Below are 26,334 nucleotides of genomic sequence, written 5' to 3' on the forward strand. Positions count from 1 at the left end.
CCTCAGATCATATCACGTATTACTAATTTAATTCTCTAGTATGGTAACCCTATATGCAGAGACGGTATAAAAAGATTGAAATAGGGGAGTTAAATGGTTAAAAGGCTGCTCAATCCAGATCTAATCTAGTCGATTTCAGATTTGCGTCTAATTATGAGTTAAACGCGAGTTTTCTCGCACCTGAAGTTTTTTTGTTTTTTTATTTTTATTTTTGTAGCATAATTTCTCAATTCTAGTCCCCATAGTTATATTTATTATATATATAACCACATAATTAGACTAGTTTAAATAAGGTCACATGGGACACACATCCTATATATAAATTGTTTGGTGTTAGGGATAATGGTCACACATGTCAAGTTTCTAAATTTCAGTGATCTTCAATGAAGAAAATACAGGCTATTCTACAACAACTCGTATAATTTTTAGGGGACAATTATAACACAGTCCATCTTCATTATAAACTTTTAATACTAGTATGGACAAAAGGAAGATCAGAAATAAATGTACAATTAATATGTCACAATTAGCTAGACTACATAATCAAGTGTGTAAGTGTTCTAATCGCAGAAGCTGTGTCGTTGAGGAACGCAATCATCGAAATCGAGCCTGTGAGGAAGGCAAGTAAAGCCTTTTGTAATGAATCTGACGTCGTTTCGGATGATTGAAACTTCGACGGAGAAGAGAGAGCACACGGGTCTGTGATCTGATAGTCTCGATTCTCCGCGTACATATGATAGTTGTTCCATCCCATTCCCACGCCATAGTATTCTGTCACACCTGTTTGAGTTTCATAAATATAAAAAACTTTTAATTGAGTTTCATACTAATTAATGCGCATCATTTAATTTCTCTATATATAAATTGTAGCTTGTTTATGAGGTCACGAGTTACTTTTTTTTTTCCTTGCTAGTTGATTTTGTAAAGATGCCATATTTTATAGCTTGAGAAAAACTATTAAAAGTTATGACCATTGGAAAATATGATAAAACTAGAAACATATAAATGTGATAATTATTAAGTAAAAGAAATCATTAATAGTACCAAGCAGGTGTTCTTCGTTTCTTCTTGGATTTGACGGTTTCACCGGCGTAAGAATCGGAGTTATGAGAGTATTTGTAAGTTGGGGCGAACGAAATAAGTCCTTCCTTGAATCCCTCGAAGACTCTCTTTTCCTTTCTCTCCATGTTTAACTGTAACAAATTTAGATTCAATCTGGAGTAGGAAAAAATAAGGGATCATAATTGCATATGTGTAGCTTAGTATAAATAACGTTAAAATAAATTTTAATTTTTGTTCAATCATTTTTGCTCTATCATTCACTAAATTAATTATGAAAATTGGTATCCGTGGTTCTTGTAATAATTTAATTAAGTGGTCATAAAAAAAAAAAAAAACAAACCTGGTCTTTTTCCAAGAGTGTGTCCCAATCATTATCCTCCAACAAAATCCTTGCTTCCTCATAGCTCAGAGCCACCCGGTAATTCAAATCTCCAAACCAAATCACTCGACTATAAGTAATAGCATATAGTAATTAAAATAGTCAATGGCCATAATAATTCAATGCACTACATATTTAACAAGTAATTACTTAAAGAACTACGTACTCATGGGCAGTGATTCTTTGGGGATCGCGGCGGTTGAGACTCTTGCAGAGCTTGGGGAAATGAGTGCTCTTCAGAATCTCAGCCACGTCAGCATTTCTCTTGAGCTCATCGCCTTCCTTCTCGCCGGAGGCCAAGTGACTGCACACGAAGCAAAAGCTCGTTCTGTGCAACGACATGCTTATCGATATACATCCCTGACCCAATGTATATCTATACCTCATTAGTCTTGTTATATAAACGAATCATGTCTATGTCCACATACAATTTAAAATATTAAACACAAATTCACACACAAATTTCTCAAAGCTATGATTTTGATCAAAGGCTCAAGGTTCTAGTGATATTATAACATTTAATCAATAGTAGTAATCATAGTACTAAATCATAATTATTTTATTTTTATACTAGAAAATAATAAATGGTTTAGGTAAGAACTAAAGTATATAAGTATTTTAGGTCTGCAGGCGTAGTAAATTTTTCACAAATTTTAATTATAATAAATTGTTAAAAGGAAAATATAACCTCGTATGTAATTTTTTTTTTAACATAGCTAATAAACCATTCAATTACATAACGAATATTTAACTAAAAAAATAGGCTATCTTAGAAAACTATAGGGTACTTAATTAAGATGCTTGAAAATTAGATACCTTATTTCCGAGGCAACCCATTATCCCCCTTCCCACGGAGGAGACTCTAAGATGCGAAACGTGAGGGACTAAGTCGCTCCGAACCCAAACCGAGACGAAAATCCCTACCATTTGTTTGCTTGCCACTAAGCGATAGCACCTACTTTTAGGGTTATCATCATATAAAGGTATCTCCGCAGCCGCAAATAATTCATCGACACAACTACCATATCTTGGGCTAAGAAAACTCTCCGAGTCTACGAGCTTTCTCAGCCTTCGAGGCCTTTCCCGCGAGGGAAAATCCTTAGGGCAATTGCAACACTTGAGAGGAGCGCTATCGGCTCTCAAAGCCTTGCTTAAAACTTTGAGAGACGGCTTTTGGAAGAAGTGAAGACCGCCACCACTTGACAGCGAGGGTTTGTTGAAGAGCTTTGAATGATTAGCAAAAATGTTTTTTCTCGAATCTTCGTGAACGTTGTTGTTACCGTTCTTCGATTTGTTTAGGGCTTTGTTTATTAGGTCAAGCCATTTCGCCGCCGGCTCGTTGTCTTCGATCACTAGAATGTTTCCAGCGCTAAGTGGTACCACTTCCTGAAATCTACACAGTTTTCAAAATAATAAAAAGGAGTGAATAATAAACAGAAAATATGATTCCCCTTGAAAAAAAAACCCTAGTATACATTAGGCAAGAAAATTAATATTTATGTACAATGGAAACTCTAAGAAAGTTTAATAATGTGTGATATCTTCAAACTTGTAATTTATAAACAATTTCGAAAGGAGAATGAAAAAAAGTACATACCCTAGAACATAAATATCTGAAGAGCCCTCTGCTTGCAAGAAATCTTCTAGGTTGAGATCATCATGTGGAATTTTTCCTCCAACATTCCATGTCGCCACAAAAACCCTAAAATGTGATGAACTTATAATCAAACTATACAATATGACACTATATCTATACATTAATACATATATCATCAATTGACAGATATTTTTTTACCTGAGTTTTTCCGTTGATGTGGCGGTCAGAGACATTTTAAGTTCGAAATCCGAGAGGCTTACGCTTTGATCATCATCAACCAAGTTTCTTTCTGAGAATTTACAAAATTAATTTTCAAATACTTAGCTAATTAAGCTACCATAAGTCGACGCAGAACTATCATTATTATAATATATATTATTCCCATGTACAATAAGTCTACGGAAAATTAACATTTTTATCAAATGATTAGGCTAAGGCGTCAATGTGAATATAGTGTGTTTCCCTTTTGTAGAATTATGTGTGTGTATGTGGCATTATTATAATATTGTTTGGTTGGTGAACTACCAAATTCAATACAAGTGGTTAAGATGAGACTTTTATTTATCTATCTGCATTTACGTGTCCTTATATCGTATTCACTTCAGATTCCCACCTGAAAATGACCCATCAATTATTCTAACTGCAAAAAAAAAAAAAAAAAAAAAAAAAAAACCTTTTCCCTTTAATTAAAAAAAAAACCCTACCTGAGCTTAAAGGGTCTCTTGGTACGAAACCTTCTTCCATTGATGCGATTTTTCTGTCCAAGTCTGCCCAAAATGAGAAAATCGGTAACTATATTCTTTTTGCACAAATACAATTAATTCGATTAAAAAAACATTGATATATCAATAAGAAAAAGGGAAAAGTTTATAACATACGTACCATGATCAATTGCATCAACAACAACAGCATCAGGTTTAGTAGCTATTCTTATTTCATCCAAGTTTTCTCGTCCATTTCGCTTCAACCCGAAAAGCCAAGGAATTTTAGACTTTTTTTTTAATCCAATTTCGCAAATAGCCAAAAGAAAAAAAAAACCCCTCAATTAATTAATTGGACAATCGGATGAATGTAAAATCATATATGATGAAAAGAAATTAGAAATGTACCTTCTTTTTCTTTTCTTCCTTGACAGAGTTATCGTGGATGCTTTTGGCCATTAAAATATTGGCTTCCATTGGAATGATCATTAATTACTATGCATTTGATTTGATCAGTAAATGTGGTATCATATTTACATAATAATTGGGAATGACGTAATGATTATGTGAAGATAGTCTAGGTTTACATATGGGGTTTTTTTGTCGCCTGAGCTGGGAATAATAATTATTATTATTATTTTTTTCGTTTTAGTATTATGTTATAAACGATGAAATATTGGCGCCAAAGTTTTCGGGTGCATTGAAAACCGTTTATTTAGGTGGTTCACGTGACTCATGAAACCCTATACATACACCTTTGATTCTTTTGTTACGTATTCATTAAATTTTTGGATTAACAAACATTTACAAAACTAAGTGTTTTCAATCTTTAAAAATTAAAAGATTAATGACATTGGGTTGGTTTGGTTCAACTCATCACGACTATAAAAAACCAAACCAATGCGAAATAATTGCGGTTTGAGTTGATTACAACTCAAACTTCATTGGATTTTAATAGGGCGATTTAAAAAAAATGCGGTTTGATTTGGATGATCGGGTTGTTTAGTTTGACGGTTTTCATGAACACCCCTGTAACATATTATGTCATTAGTCAGCCCAAAAAATGCATAAAAAATAAAAAAAAATTAATAATAATAATAAGACTAGAGGAAAAATTTCTAGCCTGATATTCAGAATTCCTTGGGCATTTTGCCCATATGTAACTCTTGCTTCTCTATCAAATTTCAACTATTCTATGCCATAATTAATACAACGCTAAACAACTTCTAAAATTCTTACTGTGATAATTAATTAAAAAAATCTGCTGCCAGCCTCGTACCCCCTGAGCTGCAACGAAGTTAGACCCGATTTTCCTGCAGAGAAAAAAAATGAAGGCCAGTTCATTAATTTTATAACAATCAGAATAATAAACAATGTCGATAGAATGCATTAATTACCTGTTGAACAAAAAATTTGTTTAATTTGAGCCTCCATCCAGTTCCTGCTTGTAAGAAGCTAGACTCTGCATTCACATTTATTAAGAAGAATTGAAACAGTGTGTAGATTATAAGAAGCAGGTTTTAACCAAATATAAAAATATGATAAAAAAAACACTTAACCGCCTTTTTAACAAATTATAATAAATGGATATTTCTTGGTTAATCGAGGTTCAGCTATAGCCTCTAAAGTTTAAACTAAACAAGAACTATCAGAAAATATATTCAGCTTTAACATGAAACCAGTAGATGAATTTGAGAAAAAAACAGTCAAAGAATAGAACTGTACATCCGTAAAAGCGTAGACACCGGACTCAAACGGTCCCACGGGACTTCCTCTGTTCACAAACTCCCCGTCTCTATACACGTATAGAAGCGGGACCCCCGTTGATAATTCCAAGCTAATTACCTGTTTTTTTTCACGAAAAAAAAAAAACTTAAATAATAAGTTTGAAAGTGAAATACATTATTCGAAATTTCGAAACAACTTTTACCTCTTGAGTTGTTAACCCGTCGAGATACATTATTATCGACCTCAACGAATTACCGTGAGCTGCGACCAAAACGTTTTTCCCCGATCGAAGACGGGTTTCAATCTGCAATTTTGAGGATTCACTATTTAATAATCTTTTGATCACATAATTAAAAAAAAATTATTTTACTTACATTTTGTTTGAAAAAGGAAACGGCTCTTTTCGAACACATCTCCAAGCTCTCTCCGTTCGGAGGTGGAATGTCGAAACTCCGACGCCACTCGTGAACTTTTTCTTTGCCATATCTCTCGGCCGTCTCTTGTTTGTTCAGACCCTGCAATTCTCCGTACCTTAAAAAAAAATCGAATTAAATCAATCCCATCGGTCTTCTCAAACACTTTCAGGCATTAGACTGAGTAGAGAGAGAGAGAGGATTAATTTTTACATTCTCTCGTTCAATTGCCAGGACGTTATAACAGGAATCGATCCATCCGCGGTTTCTTCGCTGTAAACTCTGGTCCACTCTTTTGCCTGTTCGCTCTCATTGTGAATGATAATTGGCACCTGTGAACACACCCAAACCATGAAATCCACATTTTGTTATAAATCAATGAGAATTGCACAGAGAGATGTACATGACGAATTAAGACGGTGAAAAAAAACCACGGGTAGATGAGAAAACTTCACTATATCGAAAAATATGTTACAATTGGAGAGCTTTAAAAGAACGATAAATAGTAATTTAATACGACTATTTGATTATGTTTTGACTAATAGGTAATGCCTTGTTATTGATTTATGTTATTTGAACTTATTGATTATGGTCAAGGTTTAAGTAATTACGTTTTGTGCTCAGCCCATTTGGTTGTGATCCTTGGTCTATTTAAGAGACTTCAGGAGAAAGATAGCCAATAAATTGATCACAAGTAAGTTTTAGTCTCTCTCTCTCAAAAGAGAGGAGATCAAACTTTGTGAGAGATTGATAAATTCCCATTATGAGATCGAGATCTCGGGTCATAACAGTAAACTGCTGAAACTTTGTATCAGATATTTTTGCAGTGCTTCAGGTCATCAAAACTCTATTATATTTAATATGATAAAAATAATTTAAAAAGTGTCTAATTATTATTATGGATATGATTTTTTTTTTTACCTTCTTGGAATGGTGCTGAGTCATGACAAGCATGGCTGTCATTTGGGCGCGGATGAGCGAGGAAGTGAATATTACGTCAATGGGCATAGTGCTGATTCTCTTCCCGGCTTCAATGGCTTCGTCAACACCTTTTCCGGTCAAAGGCACGTCCACGCAGCCCGTGAACAAGTTCCTCTCATTCCACACGGATTGTCCATGTCGAATCAATATCAACGCCGCTTCACCTAATTAAAAAGAAAACACAAAATAAATACAAAAAAAAAAAAAAAAAACTTTTTGAGTCACTAAAAGCCTTGTTGAAGAGCAAACCTGAAGAGGATTTCTGCGGATCTGCGGTGATGCCATTCAAGGAAGGCGTTTTGGCCAAAGTGCAAACCGTGCTTCGTCTGATCAGCGGTGGTCTAAAGCTGCAATGACCTCTTCCGAGGTTCGGTGATGAGACTTTCAAAGAGGGATTTCTTGGAGAAAACCCGAAACTATCCTCGGGACCAACACCGAGCTTAATTCCCGGATAACAATGGTGATGAAGACTCCCCAACATTCTGCGAATTCAAGTAAAAGTGTTAAGAACAGGACCCTAAATAAATCTTCAATTATTAATAAAAAAAATAATATAATAAAATAAAAATAAAACAACTTTCGGATCCCAAAGTATAATTTTAACAAAATCATTCACATTTATAGAAGTGATCTTTAAAGATGATTTTGGCTCTTTCATTCAGATATTCCCAAAAAAAAAAAAAAAATCATACCTTCGGTTGTATTTTGATCAGAGTTTGACTCAATAAGAATGATAGAGATTCCAGCACAGGGAACAAAAATCTTGCATAAACAGTAAATAAAACATACAAGATTTTTTTATCACCCTGGACTGCGATCATCAAAGCGTAGATAACGAAAACGGAAATTATATAAGTTTTTGGGTGAGACCGGAATTAATACTTCAATGCGGATTTGCGATCCATAAGAGAGCATGCATATTATAGATAGTTAATATCAAAAGAAACGTACAGAAGAAAAAAAGAAAAAAGAAAAAAAGATTGCACTCACATTGAAAGCGAGAATGTAAGAACTTGAATGAATTCGTGAGTTCGGTGAGGGCGCTTTGAACTGGAATAGACTACGAAGTGTGAGATTTCTTTTCAGAGTCGACCTTTGATTAGTGGTGTGTCAATATTTAGTTTTATTAATTTTTGCTTCTAAACGACGTCGCTAAAAAGATATTAGAAAATAGGATTCACATAATAGGATTTCCACTTTTTTTTAGGTTATACTTTATAACTGTTTCGTTTCAATAGAAAATAGTATATTGTATCCTCTCTTTAATAAAATATTACGATTCAGTAGGTCTATAATTAAATCTCTTATCTTTGACAATTTAAATTTTTAGTCATTAATAATTTTCTGTTTTAAAAACATAAATAGTATTTTAATAGTTTATATTATTTTTGGCGCCATTATTTTTAAAAGAAAAAAAATAATAAATAGATATATTATTTATCATAAAATAAATTATTAACATAAATTAAATTTTCTATGTCTTTTTTCAATCTTGTGATACAAAAATATCATAAATTTTCTAATCAAAGAAGCTTTTAGTTTCCGAAAATAAATGCTGATTATTTTTAGTATCATGTTTTAGTAGCGCTATTTAAATCCTTTCAAACATAGTTTTTTTTTAAAACAAAAATATTTATTTTCTTTGTAAATAGAATTGTAAGCAGTAATAATAAAGTTAAATATGGACAAAATATTAAATAATTTTCTTTTTAAAAAAGGAGTGTAATCATCGAAAAAAATCAAGAAATTTAACTGTTTACAACTTCAAAAATATTATTTTACTATTTTCGCATTGAAAAATTTAACACTAGGTAAAATATAAAACACGGTTACCATGATACAAGTGAATCCAACTTCACTTTCACTAGAGAGAAACCCATTCCACCGTGAGGCAATAAGAGGTCCATTTATAAATTTATAGCCCAAACCGTATTCAATTTACCTTCAACATAGCCCAAGTGGATGCTAGGGCCTACCTCCCGTTTAAAACTAGTTCTAACAATATCTTAATTCTCATTTTTATTATGTATATAACTCATTTTCTGTGTATATTTCCTATTATGTCATAATTTCTAACTCTCACCGCAAATAAGGTGAAATAAGCAAAGCAATTAAGTATAATCTTGATTCTTGAGGGCATTTTATATATTATTTATGAGATAGTTTAGGAACTATTTAAAAAGTGAGGTGTTTTAGTAAATTTTATATCATTTAGAGTTTGGACTTAACAAGACAAGATCCAATTATTTGGGTGGACACCAGCTTGGCCGAAACACTTGACCCAGATAACAGTTGATCACAATTACAATAGAAATTACGCCAGTTTGCTTGCTTTACCATTTTTTAATATTATTTGTTTGATAAGGTCAAAGTAGAAAAAAGTCAGAATTCGTGAAACGATTAATTTAATTATTTTATGTAAAACAAAGGCAGAAGATGATATTCAAATGAAAAAAAAAAAAAAAAAAAAACTTCAACACAAAATTAAACGTAGCGTGAGATTGGCAGAACCTCTTGCAAAAAAGGCCACAATTATATAACATAAATAAAAAAAAAAACGTAACGACGATGATGTGATGATGATCGACAACGATCTAAAAGTGTAGTAGTTAATAAGTCCTAATTAACACTCATACTTATTTTTTATAAATAGAAGTAATTATTAATTATAGTAGAACTCTCGAGCAGCATCGGTCCCCTCCGGGAAGTAACGCTTGAGAAGCTTGTCGCATCCGGCGAGGCGCTTTTTGGGGTGGATGAAGAAGCCCATGTTGTTGACCACGTGGCGGTCGTTGTGGACCCCGTTGCCACGTGTCACGACGGCAGTGGCGGTGGAGCGGCCCGGGTCCGCCTCGTTGCAGTGGGTCAACGGGCTGTCGAGGAGCTTGCAGGTGCAGATCTGGTCGCCGTGGTCGTCTTCCACGGCGAACTCGTATTTTCCGGCGGAGTCCGTCGTGGTTTGCATGGCGAACCTCAGCCCTAGGGTTTCGCCGTCTTTGCACTCCATCCTCACCGTTGCACCTTTCATTATATATTGTTCATAATTATTATATAAATATTAGTATTTGTTTTTTAAGATATGAGCATGGACGAAGCTAAGCTGGGTATTTTTTTTTTAGGAGGCGACTAAAATAAGAACTCTAGTGGTACTGGTAGTAGTGTATACAATTTGTATTCGGTCAATAATTAAAATATATATATATATATATATATATATATATATATATATGAATTTATTCAGGGGAGCTTAAATATTAGTATATAACACTATTTAAATAGGATTTTATGAGATCATGATCCTTCATAAACTCGTAGTATATATACAAGAATAGTTTTTTTTTTTTTTTTTTTAATTACGTTTTATCAGCTGACGTTCAAGATCTTGAAACCGAATCATATACTTGTATTTGTAGTTATTCTTCCATAAGCTCCTACATATAATATATAGAAGATTATAGACTCATTATTTAATTTTTATTTTTAGTTAGCAACAACTATAAGTATCTTAAATATACTTATCATCAAATTAATAATCTATCCTTGCATTTTACAGCATGCACGAAATAAAATTTGATGCTTTATCACACATACACACTAGTAGATATTAGGCACACAAAATAAAAAAACATAAATACCGGCGATGAAAGTGGTGGCGGTGGTTTCGAAACCAGCACGGCAAGTGTCACAATAAACACTGCCGGAGATGTAAAACGGCCGGCCGGTGGGTAGGTAAGCGATAGCCGGCGTAGCTACGGCACTCAGAGCCGACAAAATTACCAATAATACCCTCATCCTCATCAGCAAATATATATATATAACGGTTGTACTCAGTTGTGTTAGTCAACTCCAAAAAGTATCGTGAGTGCTAAATATCCAGAGGAAATGAATTATGCGATTCGTGATTTATAGGAAGCTTTGGAGTTTGGTCATAATGTATTAGAATTAGTGCTTTGGACTATCAAAGTAATTTTATTATTTAATTATTTATTTAGTTAATATACAGTGAGAGTCGGTGGTAAGTCATGTGGGCTAGCTAGAGAGGAAGAGAGCGAATCTCTCGTCATGTTATTGGAGTCACATTCGATGTCCTATTTTTATTTTTTATTTTATTTATGTAATATGATATACGTGTGAATATATATTTTTAGGTTCATCAATTCGAAGCAAATATTCATTTTTTATATTTAAAAATAGTATCTATTTTTTCTTCCCATGGCTTCCATGTTTGTCTCATTTCATATGGCTGTTGTATACATAAAAACACCTTAATAATTGTGATTAGCTAGTAATTTGTGTAAAATCTATCATAATAAAACTTTTCTCTCTTGGCACAAGTGGCGATATTATTTAAGGAAAACAAATTAGAATGAACGATGCTCTTATATACACTATAAAGGTCTTTAAATGCATGTAATGGATCCTAAAAACAAGGTCATCGTATCTTGAGTCATCTTAAATGCAAAGCATGTGAAGTTCCGAAAAAATTTGAATATTTTCTTCCCATATACATATATATTAATAAAGTGAATTTAGACATTAGTGATTTAACAATTTATGCTCCTTCCTCGTCTTCTAGCCCAGCGTCTCCAAAATCGACTCATTCGAAGAGCAGTTTTACCGTCAGTAAGATTAAATATACAACCTCTACTTTGAAGATGGTGTAGAATTACCAACTAAATTATGCTAAGTATTATTTGAACGTCCATTTATTTCATAATTCACATAAATAAATTCATTAAATTATAGGATGAAAGATTATGTTCTAACAATTTATCAATTCTCGAATTATGGATCCATAAAAATCTAGATAGAATCCACAATTTCATATTTCCAAATTACCTAATTATTAATTTTAATGTGATATTAAAGGATTTATTTGAAAAGTTTTTATGGTTATGTGTCAATTTGAAATCAATGATAAAAATTTAAAAGTAAGTAAATTATATAAAATACTTAAAGAAAATATGAATAAAAGTTATATATATATATATATATATATATATATATATATATATATATGAAAACTTAGAAGTAATACGAATACATAATTATTTTTATTTTATTTTTTTGGAGTATAGTAGTGTGTATAAGTAGGAGTATTCAATTAATGAATAAAGAAGTTTATCTCCCACATATATTTTTCTGCATTTTGAAAACAATGCCTTCCTTAAATATTTTTGAAGAATGATGAATGAAGATAGAAGGAAGAAGAAGAGCATGTAAATGAAATACAGTTTTTTAACCGTTTAAAATAAAACGTTGTAGGTTCAATTTTCACTAGCGACAAAGCTGTCATTAAAAAACGATATTCAAATAATTGATAAGTAAAAAAATTTCGTGCATTTAACATAATTTTTTTTAATGCATTTAAGACATTAGAAAAAGAAGAAAAAAAAGTTGTGGCTGTCGATTGGGAGAAGAGTTCTTACATAGAAAACTAGTTTATATACCAAAGTGGCAGTGTAATAATAGTTCAGGGACTATTAGGATAAAAAGCCATACTTAAATTTAAAATACACACAAACTCAATTCTCTCGCTTTCTCCGCTCTCTCGCTCTGCTCCTACTCCAAGTGAGAAACAATGGCAACGATGACATCGAATTTCTTCTTCTCTTGCTCTCCTCAACACTCTTCCACCGCATCAACACCTTTCTCTCTCCTCCTCTCCCTGAACCCTAAACGACACCTCAATCTCTCCGTCTCTTCTTCTCTCCACGGAAACGACATCGCAGGCCAAGCCATTCCCATCGAGAAAAGTAACCATCCAAACTCTCGTCTCTCTATCTTTCGATAATGTTGTACTAAAATAATATGTGAGTGCATTTTCGTATGCCAATCCCAGAATATCCTGCGTTTCCTTCGGTCTTGGATATCAATGAGATTCGAGAGATATTGCCACACAGGTAACATTTTCAATTTTATATGTAATTTTATTCGATTTTTTCGTTTACATGTTGAGCTGATTCGAGGTGTTGTGTTTTAGGTTTCCATTTCTGTTGGTGGACAGAGTGATTGAGTACAATCCTGGGGTCTCAGTCGTGGCGATTAAAAACGTGACGATAAATGACGATTTTTTTCCTGGCCATTTTCCCGAGAGACCCATAATGCCTGGTGTCCTTATGCTTGAGGTACAATTTTCAGTTTATCCTCTCTTTTTGTTTGGGGGTTCGAGAGAATGGTATGATATAAAAAAGCTTTATTTTACACTTGTATATAATCATGGCGTGTTTCAAGCTGATTTTCAAAGGTACCCAATAAGAATTTTACAGGCATTTTTGGTTGGTATTAGGTCTTTGTTTTTAGTACTCGTTCGGAGCCTAAAAAGAGGCATATAGTTCTTGTCTTGGAAGTGTGTTGGTGTGTTCTTGGATTTCTGGGATTTGGCTTACAAGAAAGAACCCATGCTTAGTGTGAAATTGGTTAAACTCTTGTTTGGCTTGAGCAAGCTCTTGCGTTCGAAGTAGCGATATTGATTTAGGAATTTCTCGTTAATCGACGATCTTGAGTCATGGGCTGATTTAGCATTTCAAGCATGTTTACTTGGGTCTCAAGTAATAAAAACAATGCTTGAGTTCATTTTGTGGGCTAGAATGCATTCCGATTACAGAAGATAAGCATGATTTGTTTTGTTGTGAGATGTATTGCTAGAATTTTCATCTCGCGGCGTTTTTTTGTTTAATTCTTTTTTATTTTAGCGACATTTGATTCTTGTTTGGGAAAAAAATAGTTGGCATATGGTCCTTTTAATTGTTTTTTTTAATTAGTAAAATTGAAATTGTCCTTGCTTATTCTCACTTAAAAGAAATCACTTTTCAGGCGATGGCACAGGTCGGAGGCATAGTGATGTTTGAACCCGAAGTGGGACGAGAGTCTCGAGAGAAATTCTTGTTCGCGGGGATCGACAAAGTGAGGTTTCGAAAACCCGTCACCGCGGGAGACACTTTGGTGATGAGGATGACTCTCGTGAAGCATCAAAAGCGGTTCGGAGTGGCCAAATTGGAAGGCAAAGCCTACGTTGGAGGCGGGTTGGTTTGCGAGGCCGAGTTCTTATTGGCCACCGGATCAGCCAAGTGATTTTACATCGTAATTATTTTCTGTACGTGTCGTATTTGTTTCGAGAAAACGACGACGTGAGGGGTTTAAGTGATTTGGAGTTTCGTCAAGTTCACCGCGGCTTTAGTGATTTAAAAAATGTCAAATTTGTAGGTTTTAATTCTGACTTTTATATCATAATTACACACACACACACACACACACACACACACACACACACACACACACACACACACACACACACACACCTATACAAGCATTTAGTACACAAAGTTTTCATTAATTGTAAAGAGAAATCAGAAATGTACAACTTTTTTTACTTCAGAAATTCCTATAATTATTTTTCATATTCACTAATGGTAAAATTAGGAGACTATTTGTTTTTCAATATTCGAACAAAAGTACACATAAACCTCAATAACCTCATATGCTTGCACATGCAACTCACACACACACAAAAAAAAAAAAAAAAAAAAAAAAAAAAAAACCGTCGTCATTGCAAACCATCGAATAGCTCATGGCCGTCGCCGATCTCGAAGTTGTCATTTATTTTATCTTCTCAAGAGGTTTATATATATATATAATATATATATATATATATATAATATATATATATATATATTAAATCAAGGTTATAAGGCTCTAATCCAAAGTGATTTGGTGTTTATTGATCTTAATATATAGTTTATTTTATTTTATAATATTAGTTATAAAATTTATCTTTGAAAGTATGTCCAATTTGAACCTTTTATTTATGATTTAATAACTATTTACTTACTTTATATTACAATTATATATTTACAAGGGCTTAGTATATTTAGCAATATAAATTATATAAAACTTATTAGGCTACCATGGTGAAATTAAATTTCAAATCGTCAGCAGTTTTAATGTAAACAACTAATAATTGAAATGTTTACTTTACAGGCATTTTAGAGGAAAAGTGCAAAAGAAAAGAAGACGGATTAAATGAGTTTACTTCAAGAAAGTCATGATCTAGTTGTGCTTGTGTTAAACTTGGTGAATTAGGTTCATTTTGCCTTGACAATTATGACAGTTTAAAATATAATAATGAAAAAAAAAATTAATGACAGGTTAAAGTATGGTCCCAAGTAGTGGGAGTTTTCTTATTAGAAATTCAGAATGTCATGACTCATTTTCAGGACATTATCATTGAAATTTTTGCAAAATAATGCATCGAATTTCCTAATAAGAAAATGACTTAAAGCTTGGACTATTGGGAAATGATCAATCATTTCCTAACCACTTGTGAAATAAGTGACTAATATAATATTGCATCGGACAAAGCATTACACATCATCACTTGAGTCTTGAGGTATGAAAGGGAAGAGATTTATCTTTTCAACTTCATTTTTAAATGCCTAAGGTATTCCAAGTGATATCACACCTTTGGTTTGTTTTTATACAAACATGACCATTAAAATTAATGTATGATATCACAGCGTGATAAAACCTTTTCAATTTAAAAATAAAATCTGAGTTCATATCCACCTCACTCTCCAATCTCTAGGGGACTCTTATGACCAACCGTTTTCTCCTTGAGGCTATCTCCAGAATTGATTCTTTGTTAAAAAGATATGCAAAAAATAAATAAATAAAAGAATTAATTCATTAGGTATACATAGTCATCAAACCCATATTCACATTATTAAATAAAATTAAGAGAAAAAAAAAAATTCATTTGTTTTCACCTGTCCAAAGTTCACCCTAAGTATTAAAAAAAATGGTTTTTCCCCTTGAATTTGTACATTAATCAAAACAAAAATTCTTGTGTTGAGTTTTTAAATGAAAACAAGGCATTATATTTGGAGAGATTTATAAATTAAATTAAAAAAAGCTGGTGTTTAATTTTTAGAGACATGTAATGATATTTCATTTGAAATTTAATTTTCCTTAGAGGGGTTTTAACTAAAATTTAAACTTGACCTAAGTTATCGCTTTTGTTAAATTAAAAGCAAAACTTTATCCGACGACCTTTATGAGCTAAGAAAATATTGAAAAAACAGTTATAAGATATATATTTATAATTTAGAGCACATACGCTAACAACCAATAACAATTATCAAGGCTTATTTTCATTTGTGGTTCTTAGAGATTAGTTTTTTTTTTTTTTTTTTTTTTTTTACACTAACAATCTCCAACTTTAAAAATTAGGCAATCGTGATCTATTTTCATAACATTTTGTCAATTTTTAGTCTTTGGTTCACGTGGTTATATACTCAAATCATTGATCTTTGTTCGTGTTGTTTCACCAATCAAGAAGAGTTCATATAATTTTTATAAAGTCAGATAAACATAGTATTAGAATCTGAATTCGTGTATTTATCTTTAGAAGTACCACCCAGTTATACTTATACTAGGTACAAGAATTCATTTAAAACATACAGGGTTTTCTTTTAGGAATATATAGTTTATGTTTTAATATCACCGTCTTGATAGAGATGCTTCTATTCAAGGTATAACCAGTGTATAGTTTATATATGTGGATCGATCAATCAATATTGGTTGACCATATTTTCGTGAACCCTACAATGACATCACTTTAAGATTATTCTCAACATTATTAAAGTACACAAGTGCTTAACTGTTGATGCATTTTTTTTCCTCAGATAGTTAAGCTTTAATTTTAGTACCATTTTTTTCTTTCTAAGATAGACCTATGAGCGAAGGAGATATTGAAATTCAAAGTCTTGTATGCATATATAACTTGTAAAACAATTGGGAGCTCAATTTAAAAATATATATGAATGACATAGTTACATAGAATGTGGGTCCTAGTATTTTTATTTATTTTTGTAAGTTTTTGGGGGTGCCAATAATTCATTTGATGAGTGCAGATACACATAATGGATATGTAGTGTAGTGGAGTGTAATGTTATGAGATGGGAAAAAAATGGTGTCCTTTATGTAGTCATCATTATAGGCTTGTTTATCTCACGCTTTGTGTTGGTAGGGAACACTATAATTACTCCTCCATTACATTTATATATCTTGTACTAAAACCACACATTTATGATTTTGTGCTTTTATTTTACCTAAGGTGTCTTTATACTCAGTTTTTATTTTAATGTTTTGGGAGAAACTTTATGGAGATGTTCTTCCACTAATAAATTATACCTAAAGTCGAGCTTTGGAACAGAACAGAAGTTTCATTCCGATCCGGTTAGAATTTTGCCCGAGACAAAATAAAATGTTCAATTCTTTATATGGGAGGATTCTAGTCAAAACAAAGTTCACTTTTCAATTTTTTAAAAAAAAAAACTCGAGATTCCATTTCATAAATTTATGTTTTGCTTGTCTTCTTTTTTTGGGAACATGATTTTCCGTTTCATAAATTTCGGTATTTTCCACGACAATATTTCGTTGTGTTTCACAAGAACATGTCATGTTTAGCTAGTAGTGTCAAAATAGTTGGTACAACCCCTATTTTCTCAAACCTTTTTAATGGGGGTCTAGTTGTACCTAAAAATAGTGATTCCACGATGAACCTGGACCAAACCGTCGACCCTCGGATGGGCATGGACTGATCAGACTTAAAAAGCGTATCATCCTAAAAAAAAGTTCATAGGAAAATAATTTAAAATACAAAAACATAAAAAAAAAAAATTAATTTCAAAAGGTTTTATACAAACGGATCCGGTCGGGCTCGGAGACTTATACCGCTGTAAAACATGCCCTCCTAAAACCCTTGAAAATAGGGTTAGCCAACGGACAATCTGACTCAATTGACAGCCGTAGATTTAGCTATGTCATAAAAATAAAATAAAATACATGACATGAGCCACATTTTGTTTTCTTGGTTAGCAAAATTAAAGCTCCTTTAGTAACTTTAAAATTGATTATAATATTACTGTACGTGATTACGTCTAATTAGTGGGTGAATAACATAGTTATCGGTTATTTTTTTTCCCCTCTCAATTAATATAATATAATGGACACAGAGTGGACGAATAATCATAATCCACAAGCATAAATGACACGGCTCTCTTACTCAATAAACCATCGTCAATTCTTATGTATGTCAATGTGTATACATAGGTGGAATAATGATGAATCACATAGTTGAAAGTTAAATCAAATGAGTGGGAGGCAAAGTGGATGGTGATCTCAAAGTAATAGAATAATATCATGTAATTACATTTTCGTTATTTTGACGCACATAATGTTCAAGGGCTAAAGTGATTCGTGAAAAGGAAACCCAAATGAACACTAGTGTCTTTACAAAACAAAGAGTCCTATTTTTGTTAAAGTGAATACTAATGTCTTTCTCTACCGTACAAAGAGGTCTATTTCTTTTTTAAAACTTGTTTGTATACCATTCTATTGAAAATTAACGACAAAGACCAAAGTCGATAAGATTGGCCATATTTTGCAAGGCTATGCCTTGGAAGATCACTATTTTTTTTATTGGTGGATAATATTTTGGCAATCATAGATATCCTTGCTAGATTTAGCTAGTTGAATAGTTGACTGATAGTGTAAGATTAAATCTAAAGATCTTGGTCTGATCGTATCGAGGTATAGATGAATATTGCACAACGACTTATCTTGTAGTCTTAATACGTCGAGACAAGTTTGACGATTAGTCCTAAGCAAAGATCATTTATAATTATATTGCACTTATTGCCATCATAATGAGAATGGAAATTCTCGAAACTGATATTGTTTGGAGATCTTCCTAATATATTTGCTGTAAGATCGGTTATAAATCGATGGTGGAGCATATATATATGTTAACATATATAATAGCTTTAGCAATGCGCTACGCGCAATTTATTAAAATTAGTCTAAACATATGATAATTTTGTTATTTTCATTCAAAATCCAAATTAATTTTCAAATAAAAAACAAAGAAAAGGAGAAGAACAAGAGTTAAAGTGAAAGTAAACAATATAGAAACATATTTTGTTAACATGTTGCTTCAGGTCTATAACTAACCCACGAGTAATTAGAAGGAAAAAAAAAATCACGAATATATAAAGAATGAGAGAGAGAGAGAGAGAGAGAGAGAGAGAGAGAGATCATAATCAAAATAAAATTTTATCTTCATCTAGAGCACACCACTTATTAAGTTAGAAAATCTTTTGCAGATATTCTGTAGCTCACCACTTCAAATCATCTCTCTGTCAATTTTTTCATCGTCAAATTTCTAGCAACAACATTTAGTGTGAAAAAGAAATATTTTATTGTGTATATGTGTATGGTTAGACCGTTAGGGTATGCAATATGGAAAATTTTGTTCATCAGCTACATTTAGATATTTACATTAACATACGATCGATCTTTCTTAGCCGGAGGACTTTTTATGAGCTACATTGATCTCATATTTCGTTGGTTTTTTTTTTCAATTATTTGTTTTTCTTTCCATTTTAACTATTTTTATTTCTTGATATAGATAATTGTAATTCATTCTTTATTATTCAGAGAATCTTCGCATTTATTGATAGCAATTTATTTTATATTTTTATAACTCAAGATAAATTTTTAAATAATTTATTAAATGTCGTATCCAGTTACGCTGAATTTTTCAAAGAATTTTAGTACTAAAAATATCAATTATACTCGTCTATATGATCCGTATGTAAGTACAATATTTTCTTAATTCATTTTGAACAATTATGTGGGTGGGTCCATTTGATTACGACGTTGTGTGACTTTGTTTGGTATTGTAAATTATATATTCATTTCTTTATTTATATTTATATGAACAGAAAACACAATAATAGTGCTGACAAAGTATTGATAATTGATGGAGAGTCGAGATATGTGTTCCATAAAATAATAAATAATTAAATACTACTTTAAGTAAACAATATAAAAATACACCCATAGCCTCATAGCATTACATATGTAATATGTTATATCAATATGTAGTACATACAATAATTAAATTACCTTAAGTCACTCCGAATACCCTCATTGTCTCGTGTTTGTGTGCGTGTATATTCAATATGTATAAATTTATTATTTTAATATGAGTTTTACTTAATTGTCCTCAGAGTTAAACTGTTGTAGACGTTCATTATCAAGCTAATAACAAAAAAATTATTCATTTTACCCTACCAGTAAATTTTCAGTGGTTCACACTTTGATTTTATTGTTTTTTTTAGATGAGAAACTATTTTAATTTATAAGAGGCTTCAAATCGTCAGACACAACACAACATAAGAAATACATAATGATTTTTCACAAACGGCACATATATGTCCTCTCATCAAACGGTCACGAATTTTGATGATATTTTATTTGAATTTATAAAATTCTGGTCTCAAGTTCTTGTTTATAAGTATAAATTTATTTGGTATGAGAACTAAATATAATACGATAGTAGATATATTGAACCGAAGATGGGAACTGTTATGGAAATGAATTTGAAGAGTGAAGATCGAGCAAATAAAATGAGAATATCATTCAATAGATCGAACTCGAATACAGAACGTTCAAGTCTCAAAGCCCATAAAATTATAAATTAAAAATAATATGTGCCATTTTTAACCTTACATCCCTACATTATACTAAGCTTATCAAATCATTCTTCCACGGATTTTATAGCCAATGTCTATCTCTTTAATTGCAGTCATCGCTTCGAGCTCGCTTGTTCAAATCAGATCCCCGCGCCTTATCCTTAAATTTGTATTTCAAGTCTACGTATCTACGAAATAATTTTCTCTAAATAATAGCTTAAAAAAATGGTACTACAATTGTTTTTTCATAGTACATATATGTACTTGTCTCAAAACTAGATCATTTTTCGGGTGTTTAACAAGTATTTCACTTTGTTAAAAAATCGAATACAAGAGTTTTTGACCATCCCTTTCGCACACGGCACATCAAAGGGAGGGTCAAAAACTCTTGTATTCCTTTACGGTACAAAGGGTTACAGTAAATTGAAGCTCGAAACGGTAACGGTTCTTTGATATATATATATATATATATATATATATAAATAATTATTTCTTCTCGTTGCAGTTAAAAAAGCAAATTATATGCTTGATGTAATTGTTATCAACACCTTTCATTAAATAGGAGCTGTAGCTGTGACAGCCATGTCACTCCATCATGCCTCTTATTTTGAGTTGACTTAAGAGCCCCACTGAAAGATTGTCATCTTAATTTTTTAGAGGTGAGCTTTCACGTAGCGAAGTGAAACTTTGTAATTGACAATAGACAATAGTTGGTGAAATTGAAGTATTCATATGTCTTATCATAGTAGCAGAGATATCCAAAAGTTAAATTTGATACAAACATTAGGAAAAAAAAAAACATAACACGTTACTATAAACAATTAACAGATGTATTGTAATATTATTACAAAAAAAAAATGAAAAATTCAAGAGTTTACTAAAATCAATAAATACTAGATATAAAATTATATGAAGTTTACTTTATAGCTTTTTCTTAAAGACTAGAGTACAAAAAATAAAAGGAGACTATGGCCCCTGCAAGAGCTTTATGTCCCTCACTAGGCCACTGACTACATGTATTTATAGTGTGTGCCTGTTTATATGGTATTGTTGTAAAACATCCTAAACAAGATACAATATGATCTATGGTCGAATGCAAGATTAAGTATAAATGCTCGCGTAATCTGTGTAGACGTTAAACGTTCACGAAGAAAAAAAAAAAGGCACGCTACAATTCGAACACTTATCTAACTCTTTGAAAATACCACATCGGTTGATGAAGAAATGATCAAATTTAACACTAAGTATAAATGATCACGTAATCTGTGTACACTTTAATTTATTAACCACGAAGAAGATGGTATTTTAGTTTGCACACAAAAAATTATGTATCAATATTTCAAATGTGATCATGGATTACAAGAATAATTGTCGATAAACATAAGAAAAACTCGAAAAAAGCAATGAGAAAAGGATGCCAATATCAGTATAACTGCGTAGCACAATGAGAACGAGAAACAAATGCTCGAAATTAAAGAAAATTTTGTTGGTGCGGTAGTTACTCCATTTTTCCTCCTCTACATAGACAAATTTGGGCGTCCTCTCATATCCTTTCGTCTTAGACGAAGGCGCTTCGGGGATTGGAATCTTGTTGGCTACTTTTATGTCGAGAGCGAAAAGTCGTAGTTTATGTACTTTCAATTATTGTAAAAATATGTAATCAATTATATATGTTGGAAAATTATTAAAAAAATTGTACAAATTCCAACGTGAAAGATTTTTTGTGTTTCATCGGAAATGAATTATGGCCCTCTTAGTGAAGACACCTTACCTCCGTAAAGTCTTGTTACGAAGAAAAGTCATTGGGGGGTTATTTTAGTGTGTGCATGGAATTAAATGAGAGTTTTTTTTTTTTTTTTGGTAAGATATAAAATAGTTCAAGGCAAAGGAAATAGTTTAAAGTTTAAACTCGTGGCCAAACTGGACAATTATAGGAAATTGTGTATAAATATACGTTTAAATTTATTGCGTATATTTTGTTACTTATTGCGAATATCTTGTTATCCAATTTTTTTTTGTTCTTTTTTCTTTTTTACACATTGACACCCCAAATCAACTATTAGAAACATTGAAAATAAATTACACCTTCTGTCCGCCGACGTGCCTATGACTGTAAAAATGATCCCGACGCGAAGAAGGAAGTAAATTTGTTTTTAATAATAATAAATGAATTCTAAAAATAAAAATATAGTAATAAATGAAAGGCCCAAAGTATGTCCCAAAAAACTCCTATAAGACTCCCTCTCTCTCTTCACAATATCTCTCCCCTCTTCCCTCTCTCTCTCTATTATCTACCGATTTCCATTTTTCTCACTCTCTCCACACACATCACTAAAACTCTAAACCCCTCTCTCTCTCTCTCTCTCTTCTTTCTCTCTCTACAATCTCAATTTCCGACAAAAGGATGTTGCTTGGAAAGCGTGCACGGCCACCGATCAAGAGAACAACGAGCATGACCGGCATCACCGCTATCGAAGAGAACCCGTCGGATCTCGCGCCCACGGAAACAGCCGTGGTCTCGGGCGCACCGGATTACACCCCGATGAGCGCCGAGGAGATTCATGACCAGTATTTGCTCATGTCCATGATATCGCCGAGACCGCAAATTCAGAGCCAGCAGAGAAGCCAACGAAGAAACTCTGCCTCGGATTTCGTCGAAACCGCTGACTTTCTTCGCACGTGCGGACTTTGCAACCGCCGTTTGGTCTCCGGTCGTGACATATACATGTACATGTAAGTCTCTCTCTCTCTCTCTCTCTCTCCATATCACATACATACACGGATGGTTTAAATTGCAGTTAATAGCATTCATTGTCCGTGGAATAGTCATCTCGTGATTCATGTCTTTTTATGGTTAAATCTTTATATCGATTCACGCGTTAATTAATTTGGTATATGATCAACTAGTAAGAGGAAGTTTTATTGAGCTGCTAACTATGTAAAGTTTCTATGTTCTGAAAAAAAAAAAAGTAAATTATTTGTTGATTATTAGGTATAGTTTAAAATAAAATCATTTTTTTTAATCAATTGCATATGATATTTTTAATCAATAAGAACATGATATTTTTATTTCGGTTCTTGTATTGATAATTGTAGTAAAGTATGATTGAGAAAAAAAAAATGGAATAATAATGAAGTTTGTTTATTAAATAATTTTGAAATTTGGAATTGGATTTTTTTTTTTTTTTTTTTTCTGATAGAAATTGGATTATTTAATTGTATAGGGGAGACACGGCTTTTTGTAGCCTAGAATGTAGAGAGAAGCAGATGAAGAAGGACGAGCGGAGAGAGGGTTGTACGGCGCGGAAGAGCGGCGAAACGTCGTCGTCCAATAAGCCCGTTCCAATTACTTGATCCGACGGCTGATATCCCTCCATCGTCAAAATAAAGAGGAGACCAAAAACAAAAAATTGTAATGATGTTTCGTCTTTTTCTTCTTCTGTGATTGGGATTGGGACCCACCACCGTTGCTTAATTTACCTATGAGATGACACCATGTCTTTGTTCTTCTTTTATTGTATAACTCGAAAAAAAAAATTTGAAAAAAAGGAAGACTATCGAGGATGAAGGTAAAAATAAAGGCTAGCTTATTTAAATAATTGTGATTCCAACCATTATAATTATGAATTATTATTATGCGATTCTCTCATAATTGATTATCGACTTTATATACGGCTTATTTTTAAATATAGTATCCAATTTCACAAAACATAAAATTCAAGGATCGGTAATACAAAATAAAAGGCGTACATATAATAATTGAAGAAATCATTTTGGAATGTTGTTCAGGGCCTTGATAGGTGATAGGGGTATATTTCAAATTCAGAAATGTCCATTCACATAATTGAATATTCTAAAAAAAAAAAAAATCACATAATTGAATGTGATTATTGTATTTATGATAATCACGCTTTAGAGTATATCTCTATAGAAAGTTGAAACTTCCTGCAATATTATTCCCATCCTAGATTCCTAACGAGACTTAATATCTTCGTGGGATAATTTTAGTTTATTCATTATTTTAAGAAGAGTATCTTCTTTTCTCGGGATTTTTTTACCTCGTTTATTCATGGTAATGTTATTTTTTAATCTATTTTCATCGAATGGTCCTCTTTCTGAAACAATAAAATGATTTCATGTAATAAAATATATAGATTGTATGAATGAAAAAATTATCAAAAAAATAAAATAAAATGGTTAAGTCGACGAGAGAGAGCAAAGTATAAACTAGATCAAAGTGCCGTAAATAGTTACTATTCTCTAATAAGACATAGTTTTTTTTTTCTTTTTCTTTTTTACATTTACGTACTTGCCAAACTTTATGGCTAAAGTTCTCTAAACTATATCCGTTAACCTAATATATGTTTATAGTTATATTCGTAAGGGTGTAAATTTTTATATTAATAAAACGTATTTCCTGAATATTTTACTCCTTCTTTATTTAACTTGCAAATACAAAATCTCACAATTAACATAATATAATTCCCTTAAAAAAACATAATATAATTATACATCCCAAATATACATCACACAATTTGGAGTTTCTGAAGGTTAGACTAGGCTTACTTATATTAGGTTATGATTAATTTAGGTGTTAGATTTTATTAACATCAACGCCTAACAAATAAAAAACTCTAAGTAATTCTCAAATTGTAACCCCAAAACAGCAAACTTGAATATAGGGGCAGAAATTCTCAAAACCTAATATGAGAAAACCCGATTTCAACAACCAAGCTAAGCAGAGATCCTTTTATCTCATACAAACTAGACTGTTTTTATTGATCTGATCATAAGGACTCCCTTGTTGATGCCGAAAATAAATATCAACAGTTAACAATATACATTTCAATTTATCTGATTCTAAAAATAAGTTATTTATATGTCAAATATATACTGATATAGTTAATGCAAAGAATCAATCAGGAAAAATTAATTAAAACACATAATAATAAATTTTTAAAAAAAATACCAACGTAAACATTTAATATCAATAAAAGTTGGAAAGAGAAAACTAGAGATTGAATTCATTATTTCCTGGGAAAATGTCGTACGTGTATTTGCCCCATAATTAAGACCAGGTGAATTCATCTAAATTAAGAACGCATATAACTTGATGAGATTGTCTAAAGGGGAAATAGTGGCAATAATACTAAATATTTGATCAAAATATTACTTATATACTCAAAGTTTTTTTTATATGTTACGTTATTGTTGGTCCGTTACTACTCAAACCGTTAAGTTCAAACAGAAATTTTAACGACAAAGTATTTAACTAAATTTGAAACTTTGAGTATTTTTGCCCAAGAAAAAAAAAAGAATGAGTATATAAATAGTATTTTGTCACCATTTTCACTAAAATAAAATAAATTTCAATTTGAATTTGGTTATTGCCAATAGATATTAACATGAAAGGTATTCCTCGTGAATGGAAGAATATTATTTTTATAATTATGTAACACGAATCACCAACATATGTTTTTGCTTTAATGCATCCGTTGCAAATTTACGTATCTTGAGAGCTTTTTTTCCCACATGAGATCTACATTAAAAAGGCCGTTAAAAACTACACTATATTGAGTGACTCAAAATGACAAGTGAGAATGGAAAAGAAGAAAACTGTCAACTAGGTTGGATGCTTAATAAAATTTGATCAAAGAAAATTTTTATACGTGGATTTTATTTTTTATTTGAATATTTACATCTGTCATTTCAAAATGCCAGCTTCCGAGAAAAGCTATTTCTACTTTTCTTCTTCTATTTCGTTCTTTGGCGTCCTTAAATTCTTTGGATGTGTTCAATAGTTCGCATCAATTATCTAACTCAACCACCAGAAAACAAAAATCTACAATTTAACGTTTTGCTTCACTTTATTCTTTATTTGTTTGTTTGTTTGTTTGTTTATTTATTAAAATAATTATGGGATCATAGTTATGCT

At 31.9% G+C, this 26,334-nt stretch overlaps 5 protein-coding genes across 7 annotated transcripts; 2 read left to right on the forward strand and 3 right to left on the reverse strand.

The window, feature by feature from the left end:
• Positions 1-431: 431 nt before the first annotated feature.
• Positions 432-3,340, reverse strand: BST1 (DNAse I-like superfamily protein). Of its 3 annotated transcripts, XM_089612136.1 has the most exons (7): positions 3,237-3,340; positions 3,039-3,143; positions 2,258-2,834; positions 1,608-1,801; positions 1,403-1,511; positions 1,045-1,193; positions 432-780 (listed from the first exon to the last, which is right to left on the reverse strand). In XM_089612136.1, exons 1-7 carry the CDS (start codon positions 3,269-3,271, stop codon positions 561-563), a joined length of 1,389 nt encoding a protein of 462 aa, XP_089468262.1. In that variant the 5' UTR covers positions 3,272-3,340; the 3' UTR covers positions 432-560. The 3 variants fall into 3 exon arrangements, 2 of the variants coding, with proteins under 2 accessions (XP_089468262.1, XP_089468261.1); XM_089612135.1 differs by having other exon boundaries at positions 3,039-3,322; XR_016296532.1 differs by having other exon boundaries at positions 648-780; positions 1,045-1,215; positions 3,039-3,322.
• Positions 3,341-4,780: 1,440 nt separating this feature from the next.
• Positions 4,781-7,936, reverse strand: LOC149399210 (uncharacterized). The gene is made up of 9 exons (XM_089613727.1): positions 7,852-7,936; positions 7,111-7,343; positions 6,802-7,025; positions 6,094-6,212; positions 5,842-5,998; positions 5,670-5,771; positions 5,465-5,584; positions 5,137-5,201; positions 4,781-5,052 (listed from the first exon to the last, which is right to left on the reverse strand). Exons 2-8 carry the CDS (start codon positions 7,340-7,342, stop codon positions 5,157-5,159), a joined length of 999 nt encoding a protein of 332 aa, XP_089469853.1. The 5' UTR covers position 7,343; positions 7,852-7,936; the 3' UTR covers positions 4,781-5,052; positions 5,137-5,156.
• A 1,364-nt stretch (positions 7,937-9,300) lies between these two features.
• Positions 9,301-10,795, reverse strand: LOC149399211 (protein DOWNSTREAM OF FLC-like). The gene is made up of 2 exons (XM_089613726.1): positions 10,497-10,795; positions 9,301-9,882 (listed from the first exon to the last, which is right to left on the reverse strand). Exons 1-2 carry the CDS (start codon positions 10,657-10,659, stop codon positions 9,524-9,526), a joined length of 522 nt encoding a protein of 173 aa, XP_089469852.1. The 5' UTR covers positions 10,660-10,795; the 3' UTR covers positions 9,301-9,523.
• Positions 10,796-12,404: 1,609 nt separating this feature from the next.
• LOC149399212 (uncharacterized) lies at positions 12,405-14,027 on the forward strand. The gene is made up of 4 exons (XM_089612465.1): positions 12,405-12,617; positions 12,704-12,764; positions 12,845-12,989; positions 13,678-14,027. The coding sequence occupies exons 1-4, from the start codon at positions 12,443-12,445 to the stop codon at positions 13,933-13,935; spliced, it is 639 nt and encodes a 212-aa protein (XP_089468591.1). The 5' UTR covers positions 12,405-12,442; the 3' UTR covers positions 13,936-14,027.
• An 8,615-nt stretch (positions 14,028-22,642) lies between these two features.
• On the forward strand, positions 22,643-23,998 carry LOC149399213 (FCS-Like Zinc finger 5-like). The gene is made up of 2 exons (XM_089613903.1): positions 22,643-23,132; positions 23,624-23,998. Exons 1-2 carry the CDS (start codon positions 22,804-22,806, stop codon positions 23,751-23,753), a joined length of 459 nt encoding a protein of 152 aa, XP_089470029.1. The 5' UTR covers positions 22,643-22,803; the 3' UTR covers positions 23,754-23,998.
• Positions 23,999-26,334: the final 2,336 nt, after the last annotated feature.

Source organism: Urtica dioica, chromosome 4 (assembly GCF_054948205.1).
Source record: "Urtica dioica subsp. dioica isolate 48M chromosome 4, U.dioica_male_clone48M_v1_H2, whole genome shotgun sequence".
NCBI classification, from domain to species: Eukaryota; Viridiplantae; Streptophyta; class Magnoliopsida; order Rosales; family Urticaceae; genus Urtica; species Urtica dioica.

Bases quoted from the DNA above. Each gene is read 5' to 3' on its own strand.
- BST1 (XM_089612135.1), bottom strand. From the start codon at position 3,214: ATGATATATGTATTAATGTATAGATATAGTGTCATATTGTATAGTTTG. The intron at 1,802-2,257 runs GTATCTAATTTT...ACATTGGGTCAG, and splicing joins TGGGTTGCCTCGGAAATAAG to GGATGTATATCGATAAGCAT. The intron at 781-1,044 runs GTACTATTAATG...AAACTCAAACAG, and splicing joins AAACGAAGAACACCTGCTTG to GTGTGACAGAATACTATGGC.
- LOC149399210 (XM_089613727.1), bottom strand. From the start codon at position 7,342: ATGTTGGGGAGTCTTCATCACCATTGTTATCCGGGAATTAAGCTCGGT. The intron at 7,026-7,110 runs GTTTGCTCTTCA...CTTTTTAATTAG, and splicing joins TCCGCAGAAATCCTCTTCAG to GTGAAGCGGCGTTGATATTG. The intron at 6,213-6,801 runs GTAAAAAAAAAA...GTGTGTTCACAG, and splicing joins CTCAGCACCATTCCAAGAAG to GTGCCAATTATCATTCACAA.
- LOC149399211 (XM_089613726.1), bottom strand. From the start codon at position 10,659: ATGAGGATGAGGGTATTATTGGTAATTTTGTCGGCTCTGAGTGCCGTA. The intron at 9,883-10,496 runs GTATTTATGTTT...ATATAATGAAAG, and splicing joins CGCCACCACTTTCATCGCCG to GTGCAACGGTGAGGATGGAG.
- LOC149399212 (XM_089612465.1), top strand. From the start codon at position 12,443: ATGGCAACGATGACATCGAATTTCTTCTTCTCTTGCTCTCCTCAACAC. The intron at 12,618-12,703 runs GTAACCATCCAA...TGCCAATCCCAG, and splicing joins AGCCATTCCCATCGAGAAAA to AATATCCTGCGTTTCCTTCG. The intron at 12,765-12,844 runs GTAACATTTTCA...GTTGTGTTTTAG, and splicing joins CGAGAGATATTGCCACACAG to GTTTCCATTTCTGTTGGTGG.
- LOC149399213 (XM_089613903.1), top strand. From the start codon at position 22,804: ATGTTGCTTGGAAAGCGTGCACGGCCACCGATCAAGAGAACAACGAGC. The intron at 23,133-23,623 runs GTAAGTCTCTCT...TTAATTGTATAG, and splicing joins CGTGACATATACATGTACAT to GGGAGACACGGCTTTTTGTA.